General features: G+C 36.0%; 1 protein-coding gene across 2 annotated transcripts; it reads right to left on the bottom strand.

The window, feature by feature from the left end:
• Positions 1-3,071: 3,071 nt before the first annotated feature.
• KCNK18 (potassium two pore domain channel subfamily K member 18) lies at positions 3,072-27,313 on the bottom strand. 2 transcript variants are annotated; one of them, XM_051981509.1, is made up of 4 exons: positions 27,249-27,313; positions 24,106-24,547; positions 19,886-20,032; positions 3,072-4,067 (listed from the first exon to the last, which is right to left on the bottom strand). In XM_051981509.1, the coding sequence occupies exons 2-4, from the start codon at positions 24,461-24,463 to the stop codon at positions 3,271-3,273; spliced, it is 1,302 nt and encodes a 433-aa protein (XP_051837469.1). In that variant the 5' UTR covers positions 24,464-24,547; positions 27,249-27,313; the 3' UTR covers positions 3,072-3,270. The 2 variants fall into 2 exon arrangements, with proteins under 2 accessions (XP_051837469.1, XP_051837471.1); XM_051981511.1 differs by lacking the exon at positions 27,249-27,313 and having other exon boundaries at positions 24,106-24,585.
• Between the last annotated feature and the right edge of the window lie 282 nt (positions 27,314-27,595).

Raw genomic sequence — 27,595 nt, 5'->3', positions numbered from 1 at the left:
CTCCCTGAAAATAATCTCCAGCGTTTCTTTTAGCAATCCATTCTCATTGCTATGCAGTCAATGATAACTCAAGGCAGCATGCAAATCATTGTAAAATGGTTCAAAGGAAGAAGGTAATTTAATGTGTATGTCAGCAAAGGTACAGAGTTGAAGTGTTAAGGGAAGTATGGGAGAGTGAGGGAAAAGAAATGTATCCATCCATCCATCCATCTATCTATGCTCTATTGACATAAGTGACTTATCTTTAAACCAGTTTCCTTATCACTATAAAATAAGCAGCCCCACACACCACCACCACCATTTTTATGTCTTAGTTCATCCCCATTTCCTCTGCTTTAACAGTCACAGAACAAAATTAAGTTGCCTTGCTTTGCTCCCCTGGAATAACAACAGATTAACAAGTGAGGGAGGGAAGTTGCAGAGTAATTGTGAAGTTCACTCTCTTCTGCCCAGATCCACTTTGTCAGAATCATTGAACATCCAGGCCACTTTCTCTTGTCAATACATTTATATTCTGACTTACCACTGTTTTCTCCACCCCAATCCTTGCCCTCTTAGAATCCTATGGCCTCCCAGTTCCTCAGTATCTGCTATGAACTCTATCTCTAGTGAATGCCAGTTATGGATAAAATTGTTTTTGAGCAGATGTGCCATGATGCTGCTCTGAGGATCAGGATTTCTCATTATAACTTTTTGTCTAAGAGCCAGTTTAGCTAGTTTCAGAAAGATTCAATGTTAATGTTTTAATTTTATTGGTCACAGCAAATAAAGGTGGCAAACTGCATCATTACAGGAGAAACCCATACATATGAAATACTTTATCTTTCAATATATTAAATATTAAATTAATAGTTACATAAGTATATATGTATATATTTACTAATAAGGCCTTGAATAGAAAAAGATCAGCAAAGAAAGAATATAAAAAGGCTGTTGCTTTTTTCTTTCCCAAACTGGGTATTTTTTATTGGCATTTATACATGTAATTTTATTTTAATTCAGGGCAAAGTTCAGTACTTACCCATGTATTGGCTAATATGACAAACCCATGTATGTTGTTCATAGGGTTTTTCTTCTCACTTATGGTAGCTGCGAAATTCAGTCATTGCAGGATTCCCTCAGGATTCAATACCCACAAAGATAAGGGTAAGCTAACAATTCCCTAATAATGCAAAGTACATATGTGAAACTCATATACAGCAACAAAATGGGGGAGGGTGGAATGAAGTCTGAAAAATCCTATTTCAGAGACAGGAAATGCTTTTTAACCTAGACCAAACCTGTTTGAATAAAAAAAAATGAAAGACTGTGCCTTTGGCCCCAGATGCCTATGCTGCATTATTGAGTTTGGTGACTGTGCTCTTTGGAGCATGATATCATGTGAAATATTGTATTCAAGATTATTAATAGTCTCATAATATAAGGAGTGTATCTCTGAAAAGTGCCAATTTCTCTTCATTCTTCTGAAAAAATGAGCAAATCAAGAGATATTTCCAAAAATTTAATTGTTTAAAAAAGTGCTTTCTCTTGATTTTTCAAGCATAATATTTATCCTCAATGTCAAAACATATATCAGTATTATAATATACTTGACTATTGATTTGTGTGAAATCTATGTATTAATTTGGGAAATAATAATTCCACTCAGTATAATCAGTGATAGCATATAAATGATACAATTGGTGCTAGATTTATTGCATGCATTTATGGAGGTCATTCAAAAGAAGACATTTCCCTAACTGGTTATGCTAATTTTTTAAAAGATAGAAAATTATTTACATAAATTTTAATTTAAATGAAAGTACATATTCCTAGTGAATTATTAGGGAAAATATTTCCTTCATATCAAAGGCAAAATTTCATCTAATGGTTTCTAAAAGGAGGAAACCAACTAAACATTGGGGAATGAAGAGTGGTCTTTTGAGTTCACAATCATTAATATATCCTGCTAACCAGGGACCATGAGGTCATAAATTTAGATTTGAATGTGACCTTAGAGGTCCTTCATTTGAAGTAAGAAGTAATGAAGGTCCACATGAAGTAAGAAAAATTGCGGAGGAAAATTAATTGTTCAAAGCCATAATTTCTAAAGTCCCTTCCAACTCTGGGATTTAATGAACATCATATTCCTTATAAACTTATGCAAATAAACCCCAGCATTCTTCCACTGGCTACTCTACCTCCCATTTTGTGACAAACAATATGATGGTTTGGTAAGCATGGAACAATCTGTCCTGGAGCAGTTTGAAAGTGATGATGACAATTTCTATGCCAATGACAATATAAATGGAGCAAAAGAGAAATACAAAGGTATGCTCCAACTTGATATCCCCAAACCCAATTGTGGTAAATGTTATAAAACAAAAATAAAATGCAGTCCCAAAGTCCAATTGAGTTCTCCCAATAGAGAAAATAAAAGTGCTAGGATTTGAATCCACATATTCTAACTCCAATTTGATTGTTCTCGCTACTGTAACCATGTTATTTTCCAAATTTCTGAGACACAAAGACACAAATATTAGTTTAAGATACACCATCTGTTGTTTATGAGATGGTATGTCACTCTACAATACCATTGAATCAACATAGATCCAAACAAAATGTAAGCTGGGATATAGTATATCGATACATTGTAAGTTGTTGTATTGTATATTGGCATATTGTGGAAGCCACAATCTTGTCAGATCAAGAATTATGCTGCATGATGAATAATTAGCTGCAAGGGAGATTTATTTGAAAAGAAAATTTGAGGGAGATAGCATCATTGGCTTCAAACATTTGAATCATATTACAGGACAGATAAAACTTATTCTGATTGGATATAGTTGTCATGTGGATTTTCTCATAAGCACTATGTGAAACAGAATGGCCTGACTAGCTGGTGAGGTAGCTAGCAACTCAATACAGGAAGTTTTCAAGCAAAGGTTATTATCACTTCTTGAGGTACCATGGAGGAGTATTACTGCATTAGGTAGGGAGTGAGTCTAGATAATTTTTAAATTTTCTTCCAACTCTGAGATTTGATAAATACCAAATTCCTTATAGATTTATGCAAATAAATCAGCATCATCTTCACTTTTCAGTTGCTATTTTACTTTCCATTTTGTGACAAACAATATGATGGTTTGATAAGCATGGAATAATCTATCCTGGGACAGTTTGAAAGCAATGAAGACAATTAATTTCTAAAGTCCCTTCCAACTCTGGGATTTAATGAACATCAAATTTCTTATAGACTTATGCAAATAAACCCCAGCATTCTTCCATTGGCTACTCTACATCCCATTTTGTAAAAAACAATATGATGGCTTGGTAAGCATGGAACAATCTGTCCTGGAGCAGTTTGAAAGTGATGATGACAATTTCCATGCCAATGACAACATAAATGGAGCAAAAGAGAAATACAAAGGTATTCTCCAACTTGATATCCCCAAACCCAATTGTGGTAAATGTTATAAAACAAAAATAAAATGCAGTCCCAAAGTCCAACTGAGTTTCCCAAAGTGGTAGAATTGCTGCTCCAAAGGAGATGTAGGCAAATACAACCAACGCAATTATTATGATGGGAACATCAAAGTTTTCAACTATTTTTCCTAAATCTCTTAAGCTTCTGTGGCTTTGTAAGCGCTGTGATTTCAAATGCTGCAGCTCAGGACATGAATGGCTTCTTTGCATGTCTGAAGGAACATACAACAAACTTTCCCGCTCTTCCCTTGCAATTTTTTCAAAGTTTTCCAGATTTTGGCTTTGTTCCATCAGGCAATTATAATTTGTATTCATGTCTTTTTGTATGGTGACTTTATGGCTTGATTTTCTTACCACATTATGAGATAAGGTCTGATTGACAAGATCAGAGTCTGTGCATTTCGAACTATGCCTTCGGATTTGAGATAGTGTAAGGCGAGGGACCCGAAGATTTTTGTAATTATTGTAAAGCATAGATAGTATGGATGTTAGGACGTCACCAAGGGCTGTCATAACTATGAACATTAAAGGTATCCCAAAGAAAGCATACAGCATACACAGAGCTTTTCCAAGTCCTGTTATGGGATACATGTGGCCGTAACCTAAAAACAGAAGAGATGAAACATCTTACAAAGAGTCCAAGAGAATCCTTTACTATTTCCTCAACCTCCTTTCATCACATAAAACATAACCACTGTGAAGATATAAGTGTAAAAACTTCGAAGATGTGATGGCATTCATTAGTGCTACTTCCAGGGGACATGCATGCTATTTTTAATAGGTTTGCTCAGATCTACAAATTTGGAATTTCTCAGGCAATGAGCACTTTGATAAAGGTAATTACAGTTCAAGAGTTAGTTGCTAACAGGGAAAAGTCTTTATATATCAACAGGTTGTCCTGGGAAGAATAAAGAAAACAGTACTAGAATGATTTAGTAATATAAAAATCTAAGACCTGTCACATTGGGCTGGTCTTTGTCCCTCCCTTCATATGGTCTCTGGTAGATGTGCAAGGATAGTTTAGGAGAAGCCATTGTAATTCCTTCTGACAGTCAAATTTAAATTTTCTTATTCAATTTCCTTATCCCAAACAACCCAATTTTCCTTATTGTAGACAACTATCATGGTTCTGTTATGGGCCCTTTTCTCCATACTCTCTTCTCAGTGTTGAGATCATCAGCTCCCATAGATATAATGATCACTTCTACACAGATGACTCCCAAATCTAAATAATTCTTAGCAATCTCTTTCCTTAGCTTCAGTCCTATATCACTTAGTTGTCTTCTGGGCTTTGTTACTTGGATGTTAATTAGACATGCTGTTTTTTATTTCTATTCCCTACTATTCCTAAACTCATTCTTCAATCTCTCCACCTCTCAGTTATTTCCCAGGCCATTTATAGATTGATAGATTTACACACACATTCACACACATGTGCAAACATATATATATTCACATATAAAACTACATATTATATATATGGGGAGGAGAGAGGGAACAATTTGGTGGAGGAGACAGGATTGGAATAGGATTACATGAACAAGTAGATGGGTTGGTCTTGGTGAGGAGTTAAGTGAGGAGGAGCTACTTCATTAAGTAGAACAAGTTTGAAGGAAGAGATAGTAGAAGAAAGTACTTGAGTGATTGATTATGAGGAAGAGAGGGAAAAGAGGAGTTCATGGAAAATGTGCCCAATTTTTTTCTATAAAATATGTTGGAAGAAACTGAGTTTAAATTAAAAAAAAATTGTTTCCCATATGAATCAAATCTTGGAATCCAGACCAGCGATTACAGTTGAGTCATTTATGCAGCCTCTGCTTACTGGTCTCTTCATGTGTGAAGCCTTGTGTTAGGTTCTGTGTGAGGTTAAGCTGGAGGAGATACAAGGAAAAATAAGATCCCATCATTTGATATCAAGGAGCTTATTAATCAGGATGACAAGATATGGACATATTATTTCAATGAAGGTGAAAGAGATAAGGGAGGCTTCCTTCAAGGGTCAGGTCATGTGCTACTTCCATTCGGAAGTCTTTACTGATACTGTTCCATGTTTAGCACATTCTCCCTACCCATATGCTGTTTATATAGAGAAGCAGCAGGTACGAGTATATAAATCAGGGAGACTTGAATTTAAACCTCACCTCATTTATACTAACTCTATGACCCCTGGACAAGACACCTAAAATCTTTATGTGCTTCAATTTTTTTGTGTATAAAATTAGGGGACTGGAAAGTTTCTAAGGTAGAATGTAAATATGTAAATATGAATATATTTATTCAGCTATAAATCTATAATACTATGAGTTTATGTTATTTCTTCTCAGTAGGATAGAGGTTTCTTGACAATACATCTGACACTTTATGACCCCATTTGGGATTTTTTGGACAAAGATACTGGGGTGGTTTGCCATTTCCTTCTCCAGTTCATTTGATAGATAAGGAAACTGAGCAAACAGAATTTAGTGATTTTTAAGTACCTGAAGCCATACTTGAATTCAGGGTCTTACTGACTCCAAATCAGCTATTATATCCATTGCACCATCTAGCTGCAGGAACTGTTTCATTTTATTTTTTTTCTAACCAAGGCTTAGTACATTGGGATGAATAAAGATGAATATAAATATTTAATTCCAGCCATCTTCAGCCTTCCCCTCCCCCACATTATTTATGTTGCTGCTATGTCTAGAACTTGAGTTCTGAAGGAGTGCCATTCTGATTGGTGAAAGCCCTTTCTCTCTAGCAGGCCACAGTCTCTACAAGTCTTCTCTACCCTGATCTTCTTCCATTCTGTGCCTTCTTCCAACCTCCTTTTTTTCACTTTTTTGCTCTTGGAACTATTATCAATAAACATACCCATTGATTCTGAAAAAGATGTAAAGGCTATTGTTCCCTTAACATTCTTTAGATTTTCTTGACCAAATCTCCTTTCTCTGGTCACCATTCACTCTCCATGTATGTTGTTGCTTCCTATTAGAATAGGAATGTCTTGCTTTTCTATTTGTGTCCACACTAGTGTTTACTGATCAGTAGCTAGCATGTGGTTAATATATACACCCATTATTCCCTGGAATAATCTCTTTTCTACTTACATTATAGGGTTGTCATGAGAATCAAATGAAATAATGGATAGGAAAGCACTTAATTAACTACTATATAGGTATAATGTAAAGGGGTGGGATGAGGTAGGGTGAAATTAACAAAGTTGACCCACACCTAGTCTTTCTGTTGCTGTTCAGCCATTGAGTCATGTCTGATTCTGCATGATTCCACAGACACTGTCCATAGGCTTTTCTCGGCAAAGAACCTAGAGTAGCCTGCCATTTCCTTCTCCAATAGGTCCCCATTTTACATATGAGGAAATGAGACACATAACCATTATGTCCAGTAACACAGTAAGTGTCTGAGGCCAAATTTGGACTCAGACGTTTCCAACTTCAGGCTAATATTCTCTATCTGCTGTACTACCAACTTCTACATGCTCTTTCTATCAGGCTGAAATTTAAATAACAATATAAACAACATTATCTCAATTTATCCAGCACTTTACAAAGTGTTTTTTTTTTTTCCCAAATAGCCCTATGAATAAGTATTTTAAGTCTTTTTTTTATCCCTGTTTTATGGTAAGGAAAACTGAGCCTCAAAGGATAATAATGATAATAATAATAAACTGATATTTATATGGCACTTTACAATTTGTAAAGAGTTTCATGTACATTATGTACATTATCTCATGTAAGATTATATGCACACAGGCCCACAGATAGTAAATGCAAGAGCTGGGACTAATACCCAAATTTTCTAACACTAAATTCTATTTCTTTTCACTGCACCACAGACGTCAAACTCATGTAGAAATAGAGGCTTCTTAACTGTACATAAGGATCCCTGAAGGTACTTATTGACTTTGAAAATCACATGTGAACAATATTGACATATTACTGTATTTTTATTTATTTTATTAAGTATTTCCCGAATATATTTTAATCTAGTTCTGGCACACTGAGTGGCCCTGTTTGACACCACTGCCTGGACTTGTCACTCAAACCTAAGTGATGGCAGACATAGTTTATTTTAAATGAAGAGATTTTTAAGGGCTTATTTTTCAAACTCCCTGGCTAAAGTCCTAAAAACTCAACAGGAAATTTTGGAAAGAGCTATATAATTAATTGCTAGATGCAGAAGTACATAAAGCAAAATTAGATAATTTCTTTGAATGCATGGATGCATTCCAGAGTTTTCACTTTCTCCACCCCATTTAGACTGCTCCTGTTCACTATAGCCTTTACAATTGACTGGATCCAGAAAACAGTTTCCTAATGCAAAGTGGCCTCAGAACCAGGGAATAAATAGTAATTTTTCTAGTCCTACACCTGTCAGGTAGTTCTGTCTACAAACTAATAGCAATACTATATCATAGAAATCTTGAAATGTGGTCCAAAGCATAGAAGCAGGAAGTATCAGAGAGATTTTAAAAGGACAAATATTGATTATTAAGAACTACGGGAAATGAGCCACATCATCTGGTTTTGGATGATTACTAGATATTAAGTTATATATCTTAGTTGAATTTACAATAAGATGTATCATTACTTCTGATATTTTTAACCAAGATGAACGAACACTCATGCATTTCCATTAGAGAGAAGAGGAAAATTGGTTTTGATCTTGTGTTCTTTTATCTTTGGGAAAAGAAATGCATATATGCATCCCCTTTCCCATCCACATGACCTTTGCTTTTTGAGTGGGTTGTTTTGAAATAATCATCATTAAACAATCATTTTTTCTTTAGCCAATGTACAATTCTCTCCATTAAGGATACAAGTTTCACTGAAAAGTTCAACATTTATTATTCTGTATATTCGGACTGTGCTATGTTCTAGAAAAGATACAAAATTTAGTAAGATATAGTCTATACCCTCATGGAGTTTATAGTTAAATAGAAATGCGAGAGACCAATACCAAAAACTACAAGGAATTATAGTATAAGAAATAGGGAGTTCATTGGCGTAGGAAAACTCCCAGGTGGCAAAACTCTCTTTGTCATAGAAGCAAGGGAGGGAGAAAGAGACTGGGAGAGAAGAGAGACCAATAGAGAAAGAGAGAGACAGACAGACAGACAGACAGACAGACAGAGACAGAGACAGAGACACAGAGAGCCTGAGAGAGACAGAGAAAGAGAGAGACAAACGGACAGACAGACAGACACAAAGACATAGACAGAGATTCACACAGACAGAGATTGATAGAAAGTGTGTGTGTCCAGAGCAGGGATGGAGATGGAGAGAGATAGAGACAGAAAGGGAGGGAACACAGGAAAAGCAAGAGGATCGGCTTTGTGCAGAAAGAAACAATGCTCAGCTTTAAATATGTTGAGTTGGAGATATTGTGGGACCTCCAGGCCTAAAGGTGCTGGAGGCACTTGGAGAGATTAATCTGTAGTATAAAAGACATGGATGAAAATAAGAATCTTATATTTGTTAATAAATCAACAAGCATTTACTAATCACTGACTATATACCAGGTATTGTGCTAGATCCTGAGAGCTAAAGACAAAAATGAAACAGTCCCTACTCTGAAGGAGTTTATATTCTATTGGAGGTAGGCCACTCATATGTGTACAGGATATCTCAAAAAGTCTCAGTGTAATTTTAAACTTTAAACTTTAAAGTATTGATACACTTATCATGTAATTATTATTACATATCATTCCATCAAATATTATATAATGTTATGCCACACTAATAATATACATATACATAATTATATTAATTATATATTCAAGCTTTAATTTAAAATTACATTAAGACTTTTGGGACATTTTAAAAATTAAAAAAATTAGAATATATAAAGAATAAAGACAAAATAGTTGAGAAGAAAGGCACTGGGGAAAAAGGAGTTTGAACTATACTGAAGAAAGGGGTTCTGCATTCAAGTATGCAATTCACTTGAAACTTTGGGAATGAATGGAGCTGTAGAAAGCCAAGAATGTAGAAAGCGAAAGAGACCCAAGGACAAAAGTTTGGATCTGTATTAATATCAGCTGAATGAGTCCTGAGCTCAAAAGAAATCCTTTCAGGATCATAAATAAAAACACCTTACGTGTGCATGGTACTTGACAATTTCTTATCATTCAATAAGGTTGCATGATGTATGTTGTGCCAGACATTGACGGGGGCACTTCAGATACAAAGGCAAAAGAGCAAGATGATCCTAGAAGCTTACATTTCATTAAGAAAACATATGATGTTCTCAGATAATTAAATATAAGTATATATGAAATAAAATATTTATATGGGATGTGGTGGGGAGAACAAACTTATAACAAGAGGAATCAGAAAAGGCTTCTTTCAAAAGGTGGCACTTGAACTCAATCTTTAAGGAAGTTATGATTTCAAGAGATGGAGAGAAAGGAAGAGCCACATTTTAGGTATGGAGGGAGACTGTCAGGGAGGAGCTAAGAAATGGAATGTTGAATACAGGTAATATTTTGGCTGGAATGTAGAGTGTGTTATGGTGAATGACATGTAACCAACCTGAAAAGATAGCTTAAAACTAAGGAAGAGCTTTCTGTAGCAAACAGAGTGAATGTATAGAAAAGAGATTAGAAACAAAGATTAGGAGAATTATTGCCATAGTCCAGGCAAGAGTTGATGAGGCCCTGTATTAGGGTAGAGATCACCTCAGTATAGAGAAGGAAATGGATCTTCGAGAGGTACAATTAGCATGATTTGGCCATTGAGTGGATATTGGGGATAAAATAAAGGAGAGGAAAAACAGGCTGAGGTTGAGTTCTAGACTGTGAAGCTGCTGTATAACTATTATTCCATCTCCTCTTTCTCTCTCTCTCTCTCTCTCTCTCTCTCTCTCTCTACATATATATATATATATATATGTGTGTGTGTGTGTGTGTGTGTGTGTATGTTTCTTTTTTCTCTCTCCCTTCTTCCTTCTTCACTCCTTCCTTTCCTCTTCTATTTCCTTCCCTCTTTCTTTCTCCCCTGCTTTATCTTTTCCCCTTTCCTCCCCCACTCCCATCTCATGCACCTTTAATTTCTTCCTATATACTGCTTCCTATAAGCACAACTATATCTCCCCTCCTCCATCCTTTAAAAAAACCAAAACCCTCATTAGATTCTCTCATCCTTATTAGCTATTGTCCTATAGCTCTCCTCTCTTCTCAAATTCATTGAAAAAACTTTTCCTAACTGCTCTGGTCTTTTTACCAAGAAAACCCCCAAATGAAGTAAAAAAGAATTATACACAACTGAAACTACACAATTTGTTGCCTATACTTTTTCTCTTCTAATTCTATTCCAAATCTTCTGAAATCTGGTTCCTGTCTCATCAGGCAGATGAAATTGTTTCTTCAGAGTTAGAAATGACCTTTCAGTTGGTAAATATAATGGCTTCTTTGCATTCATCTTTTTTGACCTTTCTCTTTTGACTACCCTTCTCTTTGAAAAATATTCTCCCATTTCTGAGTTTCCTTGACATTGTTCTCTCTTGGTTTTCCTTTTATCTAACTGCTCATTCCTGGCCCTCTTTACTGGATCATCACCCATGCAATGCTCCATAACTACATGAAAAACTCTCCATAATCATTGTTTACACTTTCTCCCTTCTCATTTGCTTCTAAACCACTCTGGGAAGTCCCCACAGTTCTGTCCTGGGCTCTTTTTCTCTTTTCTCTTTTATCTCTTCACTGATGGGAGCATTAGCCCCCATGCCTACAATTATTATCTACATATTATCTATATTTAACCCTAGGTTCCACATTTTTCCACTGCCTCTGGAAGATTTTGAATTAGATGTTCCATGGAATTTCAAACTCAGCATATCCTAAATACAACTCATTATCTTTCATTCCAAACTCACCCCTTTTTTGAGCTTTCCTTTCCTGGGTTCTTTGCTATTTCTTATACAGGACACTCCATCGCTCCATCTGCATGGGAATTTTTTCACTGGAATGCTCTTCCTCCCCAACTCTGACTTTCAAAATCTCTGATGGACTTCAAGACACAGTTCAAGTATCAATTTCTGTAGGTTTTCTTTCCTAGTCCCTTCTTTCCTCCTTCTGTCCCAGTTGCTGGAAGTCTTCCTCTCCCAAGTTACCTTACATCTACTTTATGTGTGTTTTGCATATACTGATACTATGTTTTATAACTCTCCCTATATATACATTCTTCATCCCTATTAGAAAGTAAAATGATTGAGGAAAAGTATTTTTTAAATTTTTGTCTTTGTAACTCCAGTGTCTAACATTCACCTGGTTATAGTAAATGCTTCATATTAAGACTTGATTTATTAACTAATTGTTTGGAAGGCTTGTTACCCTTGACCCAAATGGAGAAGTGGGAAAGAAAGATGGTTTTAGAAGAAAAAATGAGTTCAGTTTTGGACATGTTGAGTTTGAAATAACTATCAAATATCTAATTCTAAATGATCAGTAGGAAGATGAAGATAAGAGACTGGAACTTAGGAGAGAGATGAGGATTAGATAGATTTGGGAGCACTTATCTAGAGATGGTAGTTGAATTCATGGAACCTGATAAAATTCACCATAAAGAAAGTTTTAATGGAGACATATAGATGAAAAAGTATTGGTAGTATTCTTGATGTTAGAAAGGGAAGCTCAAAAAAAGGGGCAAGTTTGGAATAAAAGATAATGAGTTGCGTTTGGGATATGCTGAGTCTGAGATGCCCATGGGACAGCTAGGCTTTAGAATGGATAGAGTTCCATGCCAAGAGTCAGGAAGACCTGAATTTAAATCTGATCTCAGACACTTACTAATTATGTGACCCTGGGAAAGCCACTCACCTCAGTTTTCCTCAATTGTTTTGCCTCAGTTTTCTCAACTGTAAAATTAACTGGAAAAGGAAATGGCAAACCACAATCAATATCTTTGCCAAGAAGTCCTCCCAAAATATCAATCAGACATGACTAAAGTGACTGAACAACAATGAAGTCAGTAAGTGGCTTGCTATAAGCAGTATAGCAAATAAATGGAACTAGGACTAGATCTATATTATGTAGCTCTTAAATTAGTCATCCCATGATATACTGATGTATCAATGAAATTTGACAGAAGCAGATTGCCTCTGAGATTTATTAGCCATGTAATATTGGGCAAGTTGCTTCCTGCTCTAAAAACCTATTATTCCTAAAGGTCCAGTAACCTAAGACTCCAATGGATGCATGATCTCATTGTTGTAGGTATTCTTTCCAATTAAAAAGGATCACAACCATTCCATGCCTGCTGAAACAAGAATCATTTTTGACAAATACAAATAAATGGGACCATTTTCAAGTCAATGTTTTAGATCACATTATTAAAATACTTTGTCATGTGTTTCTACTGGGCTTATATCCCAAAGAAATCTTAAAGAAGGGAAAGGGACTTGTATATGCAAAACTGTTTGTGGCAGCCCTCTTTGTAGTGGCTAGAAACTAGAAATTGAATGGATGCTCATCAATTGGTGAATGGCTGAATAAGTTGTAGTATATGAATGTTATGGAATATTATTGTTCTGTAATGACCAGCAGGATGATTTCAGAAATGCCTAGAGAGACTTACTTGAACTGATGCTGAGTGAAATGAATAGAACCAGGAGATCATTTTACACTTCAACAACAATATTATATGATGATCAATTCTGATGGATGTGGCTCTCTTCGATAATGAGATGTACCAAATCAGTTCCAATTGTTCAATAATGAAGAGAACCAATCACACCCAGCGAAAGAACTATGGGAAATGATTATGGACCACAACACAATATTTCCATTCCTTCTGTTTTTGTCCACTTGCATTTTTGTTTTTCTTCTTAGGTTATTTTTACCTTATTTCTAAATCAGATTTTTCTTGTGCAGCAAGATAACTGTATAAATATATATGCATATATTGTATTTAACATATACTTTAACATATTTAACATATCTAGGGAAGGGGGGGAAGGAGGGGAACAGTTGGAACAGAATGTTTTGCAAGGATCAATGCTGTTTTTTTTTTTACCCATGCATATGTCTTGTAAATATGTCTTGTAAATAAAAAGCTATAATAAAAATAATAAAATACTTTGTCACAGAAGTGATGATTATTATGAACCAATATAAGTTCATTAAAGACAGCACAATTTAATGGAAAGAGAGTATGCTTGAAGTCAGGAAGAACTCAGATTTGAATCTTGTCCCTCTCTCCTTCTTTCTAGAACTAACTATATGATCTTAAGCAAATTAATTTTGACTTGAAACTCAATTTTGCTACCTGTATGTAAAGGTATTAGTTTTTAGGTAATTGATAGGGTCTCTCTTAAGTCTAAAGTCTAATAATATAGCAGTGGTAGGGAGTGGTAGAGAGCAGTGATGTTTAATCTCTCCTATTTTCTTGCCACTCACTTTACGACTAATTCATTTCCTATATGGATATTGTCTATAAAAGCTCAACTATGGTAAAAAGTTGTATCAAAGTATCTGTAATTTTCTCTGTCTGTCTATTTCTAGCTCTATATCTGGGCCCCCACCCACAGACAGATCTTTGGGCAAAACAGCTCTATGTTAGATTTCTTTCCATCTTTTCTCAGAAGATAATGTTCTACATTTGTGTCTTTTCACTTACATTTCCAATAGATATGCCCAGATTATCAAAGATCTATACTTACCACTGCCTACAAAGATAAATTATATGCAAAGTAAATTAGGAAAGGTGAACTAACTTTTATGGAGCCCAGCAGAATAAATTTTCATGAGGGATCCCAAGGCAAGAAAAGGAGATATAGGATTACCATCTTGGGCACTTGTAGTCTGAAGTAGGGGATTTCTCTGTCCTGACACTCTCCAGTGCTAGAGCTTTGCTCCTTTCCTGAGTCTTGGCCCCTTGTCTTTGTGATGATGGCATCTGCAAACACTTCCGATATCTCTTCTTCACATAGCTTTTCATAGCTTTCTCTTCTCCAACTCCATGCTTTTCACCAGGAAACCGAATCTCATTTTGAGTCTGAATTTTGCATGGACTAATTAAATTGACTTTTAAAAATCACCCAGGTATTGTAGCCAATCAACATTCCTCCTGTTGAATACTTGGAGAAGGTACAAAGTAGAACTGGGTTTTGAAGGACAGGTAAGTGAAATGGATAGAGAAAACCTTCCAAATGGGTTGGGGATGGTGAGAGATATTTGCATGAGCAAAAGTGAGGAGGAGAATAAGTTTATGTAAGATAGCTAACTGTAGTGGAGAGTGTGTGGGGGTAAGAAATAGAGAATTAAGCTAGATGGAATAAGTAGGAGCCATATTTGGGAGAGCCTTGAAAAGTAGCCTGGAATACCTGGACCTGATGTCCTAGGTAATGAAGAACAGTTAAAATATTCTGACCAGAGGAGTAACATGAAAAAGTCCATGTTTTAAAAAGTTTAATTTGTCAACAATGTGTAGTGTGGAGTAGGGAGAGACTATAGTGAGAGAGGCAGGCTAGGAAGCATAGGAATAAAGATAATGAGGTTCTCTATCATGGACACAGGGGGTGAAAACAGAGAGAAAAGGCCCAAATCTTGAAAGCTCCATAATTCTCTAGTAGTCTCTTTGCCTCAGAAAGGCCTCATCTTTCCCTGAGAGTCAGGATCACTTTAATACTCTTTCAGCCAACTCATTAAAGGTCTCTGGGCACTTTTTTTTATTGGTTAAAAAAGAGAGTAAACCATTAGTGCCAGACAAGAATACAGTCTGGATCCACTGCAAAGTTAGTTCACTTTTGTCTGCCCCAGTTTCCTCACCTATAAATAAGAATAATAATAGCTCCTACATTTCAGGTTATTGCAATATATAAATGGAATAATACTTTATAGTATAATGCTTAGCACATAATAGATGTTATATAAATCTTCTTATTCTTATCATTTGTTTTTCTTGACTATAAGGCCAAATGTCCTCTTTGTCTCTGTTTAGTGACTTACTAGGAGTTCACCCATCCCAAGTACTACAATCCTGCCCACAACTGCCATGTTCTTCACAGCTGTTGAGCTTCCCCTAAAGATTCTGCTAGGTGAATAGATGAGCAGGAAAATTAGCCTACCAGAAGAAATGGCTTTTGGGAGTACTATTATTTCAAAACAATTTTAGGTCCTTAAAAAACAAATATCTTCTGTGACCCTTTGTACATTAGTATAGGTACAGAGTTGATTAGTATAGAGTACATAAGTAATATAGTTAGTATAGGGTACATAGTTGATAATATAGAGTGTATAACTGATTCCTCTTTACTTCCTTTTTGATACAGTTGATATAATTGTAGAAATGAAGGAGCAGATACTAAAGGTAATGAATCATTGGTATGTTAAAAGATATAAAATTCCTTATCACTCCTTTATGAAATGTGAAAAAAATGTTTCTTTTTGATGCAGTTAGAAGAGTAGATGAAATCAATGTCCAATCATACCCTTGGGAAATAGGAAGTTTTCTTTGATTGTATTAGAAAAAGCAAGGAATGACGAAAGAAGATCACATCCATGATAAGCCCCTAAAAAGCCACGTTCACATTTTGGGGGATGTGTTGAGAAAAGAGCAGGGTTTGTGATAGAATATGACTGCTATGTCCAGGTTAGAGGTATGGGGAGAAGAAAATTTTCTCTTCTTCACCTATCTTCATCAGTCATTATGCTTTGAAGAAAAACTACTCCACCAATAAAAGAAACAATTCATTTTGGAGGAGACATACTCTTTAGATATGGACTTACAGAAGCAAACTCAAAAGCGGTAGCAATTTCTGGAATTGTGACTTTTTCAGGAAAGAAGAGAATGGTGGATTTGAGGGAGAACTGAACTTGGCAATTGAGAGTTAAATAAAGAGCTATAGAGAGAAGCAGACCTTGGAATCCCAGTTTAGCAATCTGCCGAGCACACAGATTACATGAGGACTTTACAAGAAATAAAGGACATATCAATACTTTGCAAGACCAGGTACCTGAGTTGTTAGGACTATGTGAGTTCCTCACTTGTGTGCCTCATCACTATTATAATATAATATTGTATCCATTCTTCCTATAGATACTATATTTGTGGAAAAGTATATTGTAGGTTTATGGCAGGCATGTTTTATAGATACTGTTTTTGCTAGGCTTAAATGTCTTTGCTACAAGTTGATTGTTCCTACTAGTGGAATATTAAAGGAAAGCACACTGATGGGGTAGTCAAGTGTCACTTTCAAAAAGTGATTTTCCACCTTTCTAAGTCTTAGATCCATAACCACTAAATGAGAGGTTTGATCTAGATAATATCTAAGAATCCTTCCAATTCTGAGATTTTGTGGCTCTATGATTTTATATTTAACAGATAGAGAAGAAGGAAATGGGCTCATATTGTCTCAGTGTTAAACTAAGCAAACTGAACAACAATTGGAAACTTAGAGGAAAATTGTAAAGTCTATACTTTCAATAAGTGAGGAAAATCTGACTGTCTTATACTTCCACCCTCCAAAGAGGCAGAGCAGATAACCATTGAAGAGGATTTGTCACAACCATGATAGGGGGATCTTCAACCCCCAAATATCAATTTCCTGACTAGAAATTACCAGTTATTACTTTGGGGTCTTAAAAAACCTTTTCATCTTTAATAGTCTCCTTTTAAAACACTCCTAGGAGGCTACCTGACTTAAAACACTTGGATAAACTGCTGATGGGATTCTGACAAATGTCTTCTGGGAGAGGCAGAGGACATTATCAGTGAAAAGATGGCACTGATCTTAAAAGTCATAAATCAATGCATCTTCAAAATTTTGTTCATGTCTCTTGAAACTTTCTAATGATTCCCAGCATTGTAGAGGTTTGGCTGGGCTTTCCAAAGCTGAAGTTGAATTCCAAAGTTAAGCATAATCTTTTCCCAAGTTGAAGAGCAAGGTTAGATAGCAGTCTATCAAAATGTTTCCAGTTACAGAAAAATGGGAGTTGGGGAGGGTGGCAGGGTCATGGGGGAGGAGAAGGAATTTAGGACCAGTCATGAAGAAGAAAAAATTAGAGTGGAAAGTGAAAAGTAAAAAGCACTGTATTGATTCTGTGAGTAAGATCAGATTAATCCAGAAAATAGCTAAGGATACCAAGTAGAGAAAAAAAAAAGGCTAAGAATACCAAATAGGGCGCCACAATATGGCTCCAGGAACATAGTTTCCAGAACTGGAAGTGAAAGGAATCCTAGAGAGGGGACTAGATAAAGAAAAGATTGCACAAGAAGAAGATACCTGAATTGGGATTAGAAATTCAGGCCTCCCTAATATCACTTTAATAGGTTTTCAAATATTTCATACCATCTTAAAATAATTTATAAATATGGGAACAAATCCAAGGCCTAATTTGATGACTGAATGACGGCATCAAATAAGAAGTGGTAGAACTGACATCTGATTTTGGAATTTCAAGTTTTTAAAATTTATCGTTAAGTCCCTCTGACATCCAATTTTTTTTTTATTTCCCTGATAGGACTTTTTTCATTCCAGAAAACTGCTCTTTTAAAAAACAATAATAGCTTTTAATTTTCAAAATACATGCAAAGATAGTTTTCAACATTCACTTTATGTTCCAAATTTTTATCCTCTCTTCTCACCTTCCTCTTCTCCTAGATAGCAAGTAATCCAATATAAGTTAAACATTTTCAGTTCTTCTAAACATATTTCCACATTTACCATGCTGCACAAGAAAAATCAAATCAAGGGAAAAAAAACAAGCAAACAACAAAACAACAACACCACAAGTGAAAATACTATGCTGTGATCCACATTCACTATCCGTCATCCTCCTTCTAGATTGGCTCTTTCCATCACAAGTCTATTGGAATTGCTTTTAATCACCTCATTGTTGAAAAGAACCAAGTCCATCACAACTGATCATCACATAGTCTTATTGTTGCTGTGTACAATGTTCTCTTAGTTCTATTCATTTCACTTATCATCAGTTCATTTAAATCTTTCCAGGATTTTCTGAAATCAGCCTGTTCATCATTTCTTATAGAACAATAATATTCCATTACATTCATATACCACAGTTTATTCAGACATAACCCAACTGAAGGGCATCTACTCAGTTTTCAGTTTTTTGTCACCACAAAAAGGGCTACTACAAATATTTTTGCATATGTGGGTCCTTTCCCCTTTTTCATTATCTTTTGGAATACAGACCCACTGTTGGAATTTGCTGAATCAAAGGTTACAGAGTTTGATAGCCTTTCGGGCATATTCCAAATTGATCTCCAGAATCATTAGTTAAGTGCACAACTACACCAACAATGTATTACTGTCCCAATTTTCCTACACCTCCTCCAAAATTTATCATCTTTTTCTCTCATCTTAGCCAATTTGAGATGAGTGAAGTGATTGTTTTAATTTGCATTTCTCTAATCAATAGTGATTTGCATTTTTATATGACTAAAAATTGTTCATATCCTTTGATCATTTATCAATTGAGGAATGACATATTCTTTCTTATAAACTTGAGTCAATTCTCTATATATTTTAGAAGTGAAGTCTTTATCTGAAAAACACTAGATGCAAAATTTTTTTCCCAATTTTTTGCTTTTATTCTAATCTTGCTTGCATTGGTTTTGTTTGTACAAAACCTTTTTAATTTCATATAATCAAAATTATCCACTTTGCATTTCATAATGTTCTCTAGTCCTCTCATTCTTCTTTTGTCATAAATTCCTTCCTTCACAGATCTGAGAAGTAGACAATCACTTATTCTCTTTTGTAGCTAAATCATGAACCCATCTCAATCTTATCTTGCTGTAGGATGTTAGATGTTGGTCAATGCCTAGTTTTGACCATACTATTTTCCAGTTTTCCCAGCATTCAGAAAACTCTTTTTAAGAGAGGGTCTGAAACACATTCACACTAGAATGTAAATGGCTAACAAAAAGAGGAACATTTATTTTTAAATAAGAATCACATTTTTTAGCTAAAGGAATTCAGTATTAACAATAAAATTTCAAGTAAGAGTATAATGGATTTGTGTCCTCAGAGTCAGAAATAGTTGATTTCAAGTCCTATATCTGACACACATTGACTATATATCTCTGGATGAATCCCTTAATCTCTCAGGGCCTTCATGAAACTTTCTAAATCTATATTCTGTTGAACTGCTCTGATAAAGAAATTTTCCTCACTGGGTATCTCCTACATCAATGTCATCACAAATATGGACCACAAAACAAGAATTAAAAACTTATTTAAGTTTCCTCCACTAAAAATATAAGCTTTTGAAAGGCAAACATAGTTTCTATTCATCTTTACATTCCAAGGTCTGAATAATAAGGACTGAATAAATGCTAACTGGCCATCAATCTCTCCCAAGGTGAAATCCTAGTTTTATGGGTTTTTTTCCCTTTTTCTCTTTCAAAAGTGAGAGCTGAGCCAAGAAGCTACAACCCAGGGCCTTTAGTCTTACCCACTGTAGTAAATACCGTACAGCAGAAAAATAAGGATCCTAGAAATGACCACTCAGTAGGGGAGAGAAGCCATTCATGCTTCAGTTGGTACAGTAGCATTCTTCTGGTCTTCATTATGAAGTGCAATTTTCTCTCTGTCTCTGTTTCTATAAAGTAAATGGGACAAGTGAAATGAAACAGTCAACTTATGATTTACTCTAAGAAAAGAGGCAGATTATTTTTCCCAATGAGTTTTTCCTCCTCCCCAGGACAGTTAAATGCTTGTTTCCTAGCCACTGAACTAGGAAATATACTGTAACAGTTATCAACAGCAGCAGAACAGAAGTTTGTTGCCTCAGTTTGAGGAAGTATGTTCCACTTGCCTGAGACTCAAACCTTAGTGACGACACAATGACCATACATTGCAGTTCCCCAAGACTCTGGGAAAATGGTAACACAATTTATATTGTTCCTGCCTTCTGGATCACCCCAGGGATTAATGTCAAGAGCATTGGCCAGAATCAGGAGAACAAAGTCTAATCCCTGCCCTGCCACAAGATTGCTATATGACTTTTGAGAACTTAGGGGAAGCCTGTTCTGAACCACAGTTTCTCCTTTTCCTCAATGGGGTTGTTAGGATCAAAAAAAAAAAAAATCTAGTTCTTTGCATTTCTAAAAATGAGGAAGGGTGATATTCACACATATGAAAACATATATTCATATATATGTGAATATATTCACATATATTCATATATATCACCAAATTCTACAACTTCTGCAAATGAGGGAGAAAGATTAACTAAGTTTCGACCATATACTAAATAGTGTTTTTATATGTATTATCTCACTCAGTTCTCACCACATCCCTATGTGGCAGGTTCTATTATCATCCCTGTTAAGATAAAGTATCCTGCCCAAGATTACACAGTTAGTAACTGTCTGGGTTTTGAACTTGAGTCTTTCTGAACACTATATCCATTGTACCACCTACCTGCCTCTATGAATGAAAGAATGATTGGGGGATAACATTTACTATGCACCTAAAAGAAATAAAAGCTATAGAAACAAATAACACCAAAAAAAAAAAAAAAAAAATCACTGTCTACTCTTATGGAGCTCATATTCTAAATGAGGGAGACAATACATGAAAGTCCAGCTGCAAAGATGGTGAAAAGGTCTAGGCAGGGTCAGTCACATAATTGTGCCTGGGCTCAAAGAGTCAGGTCAGATAGCAAGGGCTGGCTGACCTTAGGATAGCAATGATAGGACAGACGGCAAAGTCAATTGCTTCTGCCTCCAGAGTCAATGATTCCCATCTCATTTAAACAGCTAGAATAGGACTGAAAGTAGAGGCCTGGAATTGGGATGTAAAAAATGATCATTTACAAGGAGTGAATATAATTAACAAAAGCAGACAATATGTAATACTGACAAAAACAAAATAAGAAAATTTAGAATTGGGATGTCCTAGGTTTGAATACTGTCTTGGATATACACTAACTGTGTGATCCTAAGCAAATTATTTAACTTCATAGTACCTCCAAGCACTTTTTTTAGCCTGCTGCTGAAGAATTACAAATATATGTTAGAAAACTGGAGTTTATTAATTAGGATCTCCCCAAATCCTTGAAAATACACATTTGGACAGAATAGTAAGACTGATTGAATTCAGTAATTATGTTTGGATTTGATGGTATCTGTTCCTTTTGGGGGGGGGGGGCAAACACAGAATTTAAGTAACAAATACTTTTCTTTTTCTTTTTCAAAATTCAACTGCCAAGCACGACTGAACACTAACCAAGTCTGGGCCTCTTAAAAGAAAGCTTCCTGGTTTCTTAGCCAGTCCATCTGGCCAGTTATTCTAGCTTTGTCTGAGCCGATTGGAAGAATTCCAAATGCTATCCACCCAGCCTCACACCTTTGCCTCACTTCTATTCTTCTGAACTTTTATGGGTCAGGCAAAATGTTCCAAGGACACCCAATTAGTGTAGATTCAAGGCAAAACTGGATCCCGTTAAGGGTCATTAGAATCTGTAAGCAGATTCTTTTTTCTATCTTGGGGAGATCATTGTTATCATAATTTGGAAGGGCCCATTTCTAGTCTAGCCTCCCTCATTGAACAGTTAAGGAAATTGAGAGCTGGGGTCTTTCCCAAGCATCAGAGAGCTGAATTTCAACCCATCATCTAAATCCAGAGGCAGTATTCATTCCCCAGCTCTTTCTCAAGGCACATTTTCCACTCCCCAATTCCGAAAGGGGAAGGTCACAGCTTGGATCATGTGACCTGAGGCTATTCAGTCCTGCACTTAGAGAAAAGGATATCAGTTGAATTTCCAAGGGGGACAAAAAAAAAAAAAAAAAAAAAAAAAAAGCATTACTGAAGCACTCTAAAGATTGGTTTGGGTAGTAACTCTGACAAAACCTAAGATCTGTAGAGCAGTCCTATTCCAAGTTCTTTTACATACATTGTAGGTACATGAAGAGGAAAGGGTGCAGAGAAACCGTCCAGTTCAAACTATTCATTTGACAGATTGAGGTAAGGAGACTGGGGGAGTGTTTTACTTCAAGTTATAGAGTGCTAGTTAGAGGCAGGAGATATAACATTAAAAAAAAAATCAACATGAAAAACAAACAAACATACCAGTCCTGGATCTGGAGTCAGAGGCTTTGGTTATGAGTCCCAATTCTGCTACTTACTACCTGTATGACTGTAGATAAATCCATTTAAATTCTCTTTAGGTCTCAGTTTCCTCATCTGTAAAATGGAGTCATAGTAGAGGGGGAGGATGGATGGGAGAGACTTCTCTAAAGACTCTACCACTTTGGGAACTATAGGCCTGGCCATCATGGCATATATAAGATTAGAACCTTTTTTTTTTTTTTCCTATCACACAATGCTATCTTTTTCTGAATCCAAAGTATTTAATGGGAACTGTGACCAAGAAAACCAAAACCACTCCCCCAAAAACAACAACAACAACAACAAAATAGCTGATTCATAGCCATTAGCAAATCAGTAGTAGAACTAGAACTATCTTCTTATTTCATCATGAAATCCTTCCTAGAACTCAGAAAAGAGAAAAGGGTAGAATACTTTAAGCATGGTGTGTGTGGGGGGACATTTCTGGTCAGTTTCTTTACACCAAAACTCAGCACCCTAACTAAAGCAGAAATTAGAGGAGCTTTGTCCCTCTGTATGATCTCTGGGCCCTGTGATGCTATATTTTGAGATCCTCTACCTGACGCCCTCTATTCTTATAATAATCACCCTTTTGCTCGGCCCCAGTTAAGGGTACAATTGGAAAAGATCTGATTTTTCCCACTGTCATCATCTCTACTTGCTGCCTTCTCCTTTCTCCATCCTTGCACTTTGCCTCATTTCAAGAGATGGTAATCAAGGATTACTGTCCAGAATTGGAGTAGAGATGGGGGTGGTTTCATGGTAGATTTTCTGGAGGACTAGAAGTCTTTACAATGGCAAAACTGAATTCTAACAGCCTGGAAGATCTCTTCAAGTACCACTAAATGGATTGTTTATGGGCATCACAATTACTAACTATAACTACCCACCAACACCTCAGCACCTAAATTCTTTGAGATTTCAAGATGTCAGCCTTATTAGGTTATTCCCTCCAGGAACTGGCAGCTCATTCAGAACAATGTCTTTTCCTGAGACCCATTCCAACTCTCTTTGAGATGATCTACTTTTGTTTGGTTTTATTATTATTATTATTATTATTATTATTATTATTATTATTATTATTATTATTATTATAGCTTTTTATTTACAAGATATACGCATGGGTAATTTTTCAGCATTGACATTTGCAAACTCCTTGAGATAATCTAATAGTTAACAAGTTCTCATGTCAAGAAGTTAAGCAAGTAGCAGTTGAGGAGTTGCAATTCCCCATTTCTAAAGTAGTTCCACTTCCCTCCACTTGTGTCTACAAGATGAGGCTGGCAACCACATTTCCAAGACTGGATCCCTGAGGGATCCTACCAGCTGAATGCCATAGTAGCCAATTGATTTAAAGACAATGAGAAGCTAACCTCCTTTTGGAGGTTTAAACCAAACTCTTCAAAAGAAAACAAAAAATGTATCTTTAAAAAAAAAAAAAAAAAAAACAACCAAAAATCTTCTAAATACCATGCCTTTAGATACCTTTTAAAAAGTCAAGTGTTCCTTAACCAGTTCATTCTGGTTAGAAATCACTTCTCAGTGCAGAATTTCACATACCTTTTCCATTGCTGTTACAGTTATTCCAGAGTTGGAGCAAAAATGCCTCGAATTCAACATTTCTGTCATCCCTCCTGCTCTCAATAAAAGAAAAGAGGGCTGCTCCCAGCAAGGCATAGATTATCAAGCTAGAGATGAAAAAGAGATGGGGGAAGGTTCTCCCCAAGCATTTGCTGCAGTAATGCTTTTTTGATGTCTTCTTGTCAGGGTTGAAGAATGCTTTAAGGTCAAGGTTCGTAGAGTAGGAAATTTGTCTTTTGGTAGACTGTTCCTCATGTTGGTTGTGGATTTTCCCCTTGTCAGGGAGCAGAAACCAAGAAATGCGTTTGGCAGAAGGTTTTTCCCTTAATGAAGCCATCCTCAAAGATGGAGACTGAGGGAGTTTTCCACTTTCAATAGATTGCTTGAGAATATCCCAGAGAAATCAGGAAGCTTCTGGCAACTAATTAGATCAAGAAGATTTGGTCACATATCTCCCCAGCTCCCCATAACCCACAAACTCAAACTGCTCTTTATTTTGCCAGCTACTATGCTGACATTTTATAGTTAACAGCTGTGACTTGAGAAGGATGGCCTTAGTCTGGTGTGTTTTTTGGTTTGCTTTTTTTTTTTTTTTCAGCTTTAACTTCTAATGGGTGGTGTCTACAATTCAACTCTCAAAATGTTCAATGGGATTACTATTATTTACAGATTATCAATGGTTGGGACACTGTCTTCAATTCAGGCCTCTGGCATTAAGTTGAGGGACAATGCAGATATCGTGTTTATCTATTTTATACCTTTCTCTGTTGCCAGCATCTGGAGAAGTTGGAGGGGAGACCAAAGGTACTTAGCATAGAAGCACTGTTTTGAAGTCCAGACAAAGGAACAGGGCCAGGAGGAGAAATATTAAGAAGCATAAGACATAGTACCTATCCTTTAAGAAGCTAAGATCCTAGATTCACAGTTGAAGGAACTTCAGAGGCCAATCTAGTCCAATCCTTTTATTTGATAGAGCAGACTGAAGCCCACAGGTGTTAAATGCCTTACCCCAAGCTCATTCAGGTGGTGTCAGAGTCACTGGAGCTTAGAGTTCAGTTGGGAAGAAATGCTATAAGCATATGAAAAACTAATCAAGACAAAAAATGTCATAAGGCCACACCTGATAAATCACAGAATGATCAGTCCTGCAAAATCATCCACTTCTGTGTACAGTCCCTGGTTTAATCATATGCCAAGTAGTAATACATGATTGTTGACTTGGCTTGGTTGATAAAGATAACAAGTACTGGAGGAATTCAGGGGACAATAGAGCGTCTAATGTTTGGGGGGCGGTGCTAGGAAAGCTTAACAAAGGAGGGATTGGAGCTGGACCTCAAAGTAGGGATTTGATAGGGTCCTTATGATAACTTGGAAATTAACTGGGACTAACTCTGCCTATTGACTGGAAACTAAGATTGGCACCCTATAGGGCAGGGGTTATAAAGGTTTTGTATATTATGAAGAAATGAGTGTCTAGGAGAAGGGAGTGACTTTCCCCCCAGGGAGTAAAGAAAGGGAAAAGCTAGATGAAAAATACTGTAAAGCACCAAAGGTCACAGGAACATGTCAGAAAAGTTCAGCTCTAAAATAAGAGTGGGAGAAAAGCAAAGCAAAATAAAACAATATCCTAGGAATAACAGAAATAAGCATAAACCTAAGAGACTGAAGATTGAAAGCCCAAAAGGCATTTGAGGATTAGCAGTTTGGCTAAAGGAAGAGTGTATGAAGGAAAGGTTGGAGATAAATTGAAGAATCTTGGACTTTATTCAGCAGGCAATAGGGAACCAAGATTTTGAGCAGAAGGATGATAAGATCACATTTATGCATTAATAAGATTATCCCTGGAAATCATATGAAGAACAGATTGGAGTGGAATCTGGAGGCAGGGAAAACAGGAAGTTTACTATACTAGTCTAAGCAACAGATTATAAGGAACTAGATGAGGGTGGTAGCAACTGGAAATGAGGAAAATTGATTAGCTGGCATTAAAAGGACTTGATAATTGATGACATATTGTTTTGGAGTGGTGACAGTGTAGTCCATAACATCTAAGAAATGCTCAATCACCATGTCAAGATTTATCTAGGTAAATAGTGCAATCTGTCTTTGAGATCAGCTAAAGACTGAAACACAATGCTTCCTTTAGTCATACCTTTTATGCATTTACTTTCATGCCCTTTGTTCATCTCGATGGAGTAAACCACACAAAGGATACACAATTCCATAGCATACTGGCCCTGGTAAACTGTGTGTTGTGTGTGTGTGTGTGTGTGTGTGTGTGTGTGTGTGTGTGTGTGTGTATGTTTGTGCCTTTGTAGCCTGTTGGTATAGGTTACTGTAATTATGAATATAGAAGCAACTCAAGTCTAACTGTGAATTTCGTTTACTTCTTTTTCTATTTGGAAGATCTCTCTGGAAGACTTGCTTTTTAATCTTTGCTTTGGATTTCCAGTATTTAAATTATGAGATACTTTCTTTTTTTGCCACCATTTCTAAGACTTTGTTTTGGATTATTTTGACCTTTTGATTGATCATGGCCACATTTATGGGATAAGGTTCTGTCCAAACTTCTTTCCTTAAAGAGAATGGAATAATATGCCAGAAATATTGCCAGCCATGAAAAAGCTTTGCAGGTGTATTTAAAACCTCTTTTATTTAGGATGAAATAATCTCCCAAATTTGTGGAGGGGTAATTTTTGTATTGGCCAAAAATGACAAAGATCATTGACTTTGTTGTTTGTGTATATTCATAATAAAAGCAAAAACATGGTTCTGCTTACCCCTTTTGTTCTTGTCCCTAGATCCATTTGTATGGGATTGTCAATTAAATTAAGGGGAATCTTTTTACTCCAGCTCTTTCACAACTATTATGAATTTTATTAAAGAAAGTCCTCTCCATGGATTTTGTAGATAAAGTCTGATTATCAGGGATCTGATAGGAGTCAGAAAGAGTATTCTTACCCCAAGTTAGGTGGCAGCAGCCAGGAATCTTGAGATAGCACAAGAAGAAAATCACTCAAAATAAAGAACTTAATCTTCCTTAGCTAGCCTTTTTTGGTTGTCTGAATTAGTTTGTTGAAATGATACTCCTAGACTTGACTCTAAATGAGCTTTATACTTACTTTATCAGGAAAAAGTTCCGTAATTGCTACATCCAAGAAGAAGGTCATGTCAATGACCATGAGACCACTAGAAATGCCAGCAGAAATAATGTATTAGAAATTGTGATGGCACCTAAATAGAACAGCATAGTGACCTCATGGGCTTTGCATTGTTAGGGATGTGAATTGCACTAAGACACAGCTGTCACCTGGCAACACTCATTCCTAAGGTCTGTGATTTCTAATCTGTCTCTCTGTGCATTAAACTACACAATTCTTCAGCATCCTAGTCTAGATCTGTATTTGTTGTTGCATTCAGAAGTACTAAAAACAATATAGGCAAAATTGTGCAATCAATTTTTGGTTTT

The sequence above is a fragment of the Antechinus flavipes genome, chromosome 2 (assembly GCF_016432865.1).
Source record: "Antechinus flavipes isolate AdamAnt ecotype Samford, QLD, Australia chromosome 2, AdamAnt_v2, whole genome shotgun sequence".
NCBI classification, from domain to species: domain Eukaryota; kingdom Metazoa; phylum Chordata; class Mammalia; order Dasyuromorphia; family Dasyuridae; genus Antechinus; species Antechinus flavipes.
The sequence above is the reverse complement of the archived record's forward strand: the minus strand, read 5'-3'. Positions and strand labels throughout refer to the sequence as shown.

Bases quoted from the DNA above. Each gene is read 5' to 3' on its own strand.
- KCNK18 (XM_051981509.1), bottom strand. From the start codon at position 24,463: ATGGCTTCATTAAGGGAAAAACCTTCTGCCAAACGCATTTCTTGGTTT. The intron at 20,033-24,105 runs GTATGTGAAATT...TTTACTTTATAG, and splicing joins CTGTAACAGCAATGGAAAAG to AAACAGAGACAGAGAGAAAA. The intron at 4,068-19,885 runs GTAAGACTAAAG...TTCTGTTTTTAG, and splicing joins TACGGTATTTACTACAGTGG to GTTACGGCCACATGTATCCC.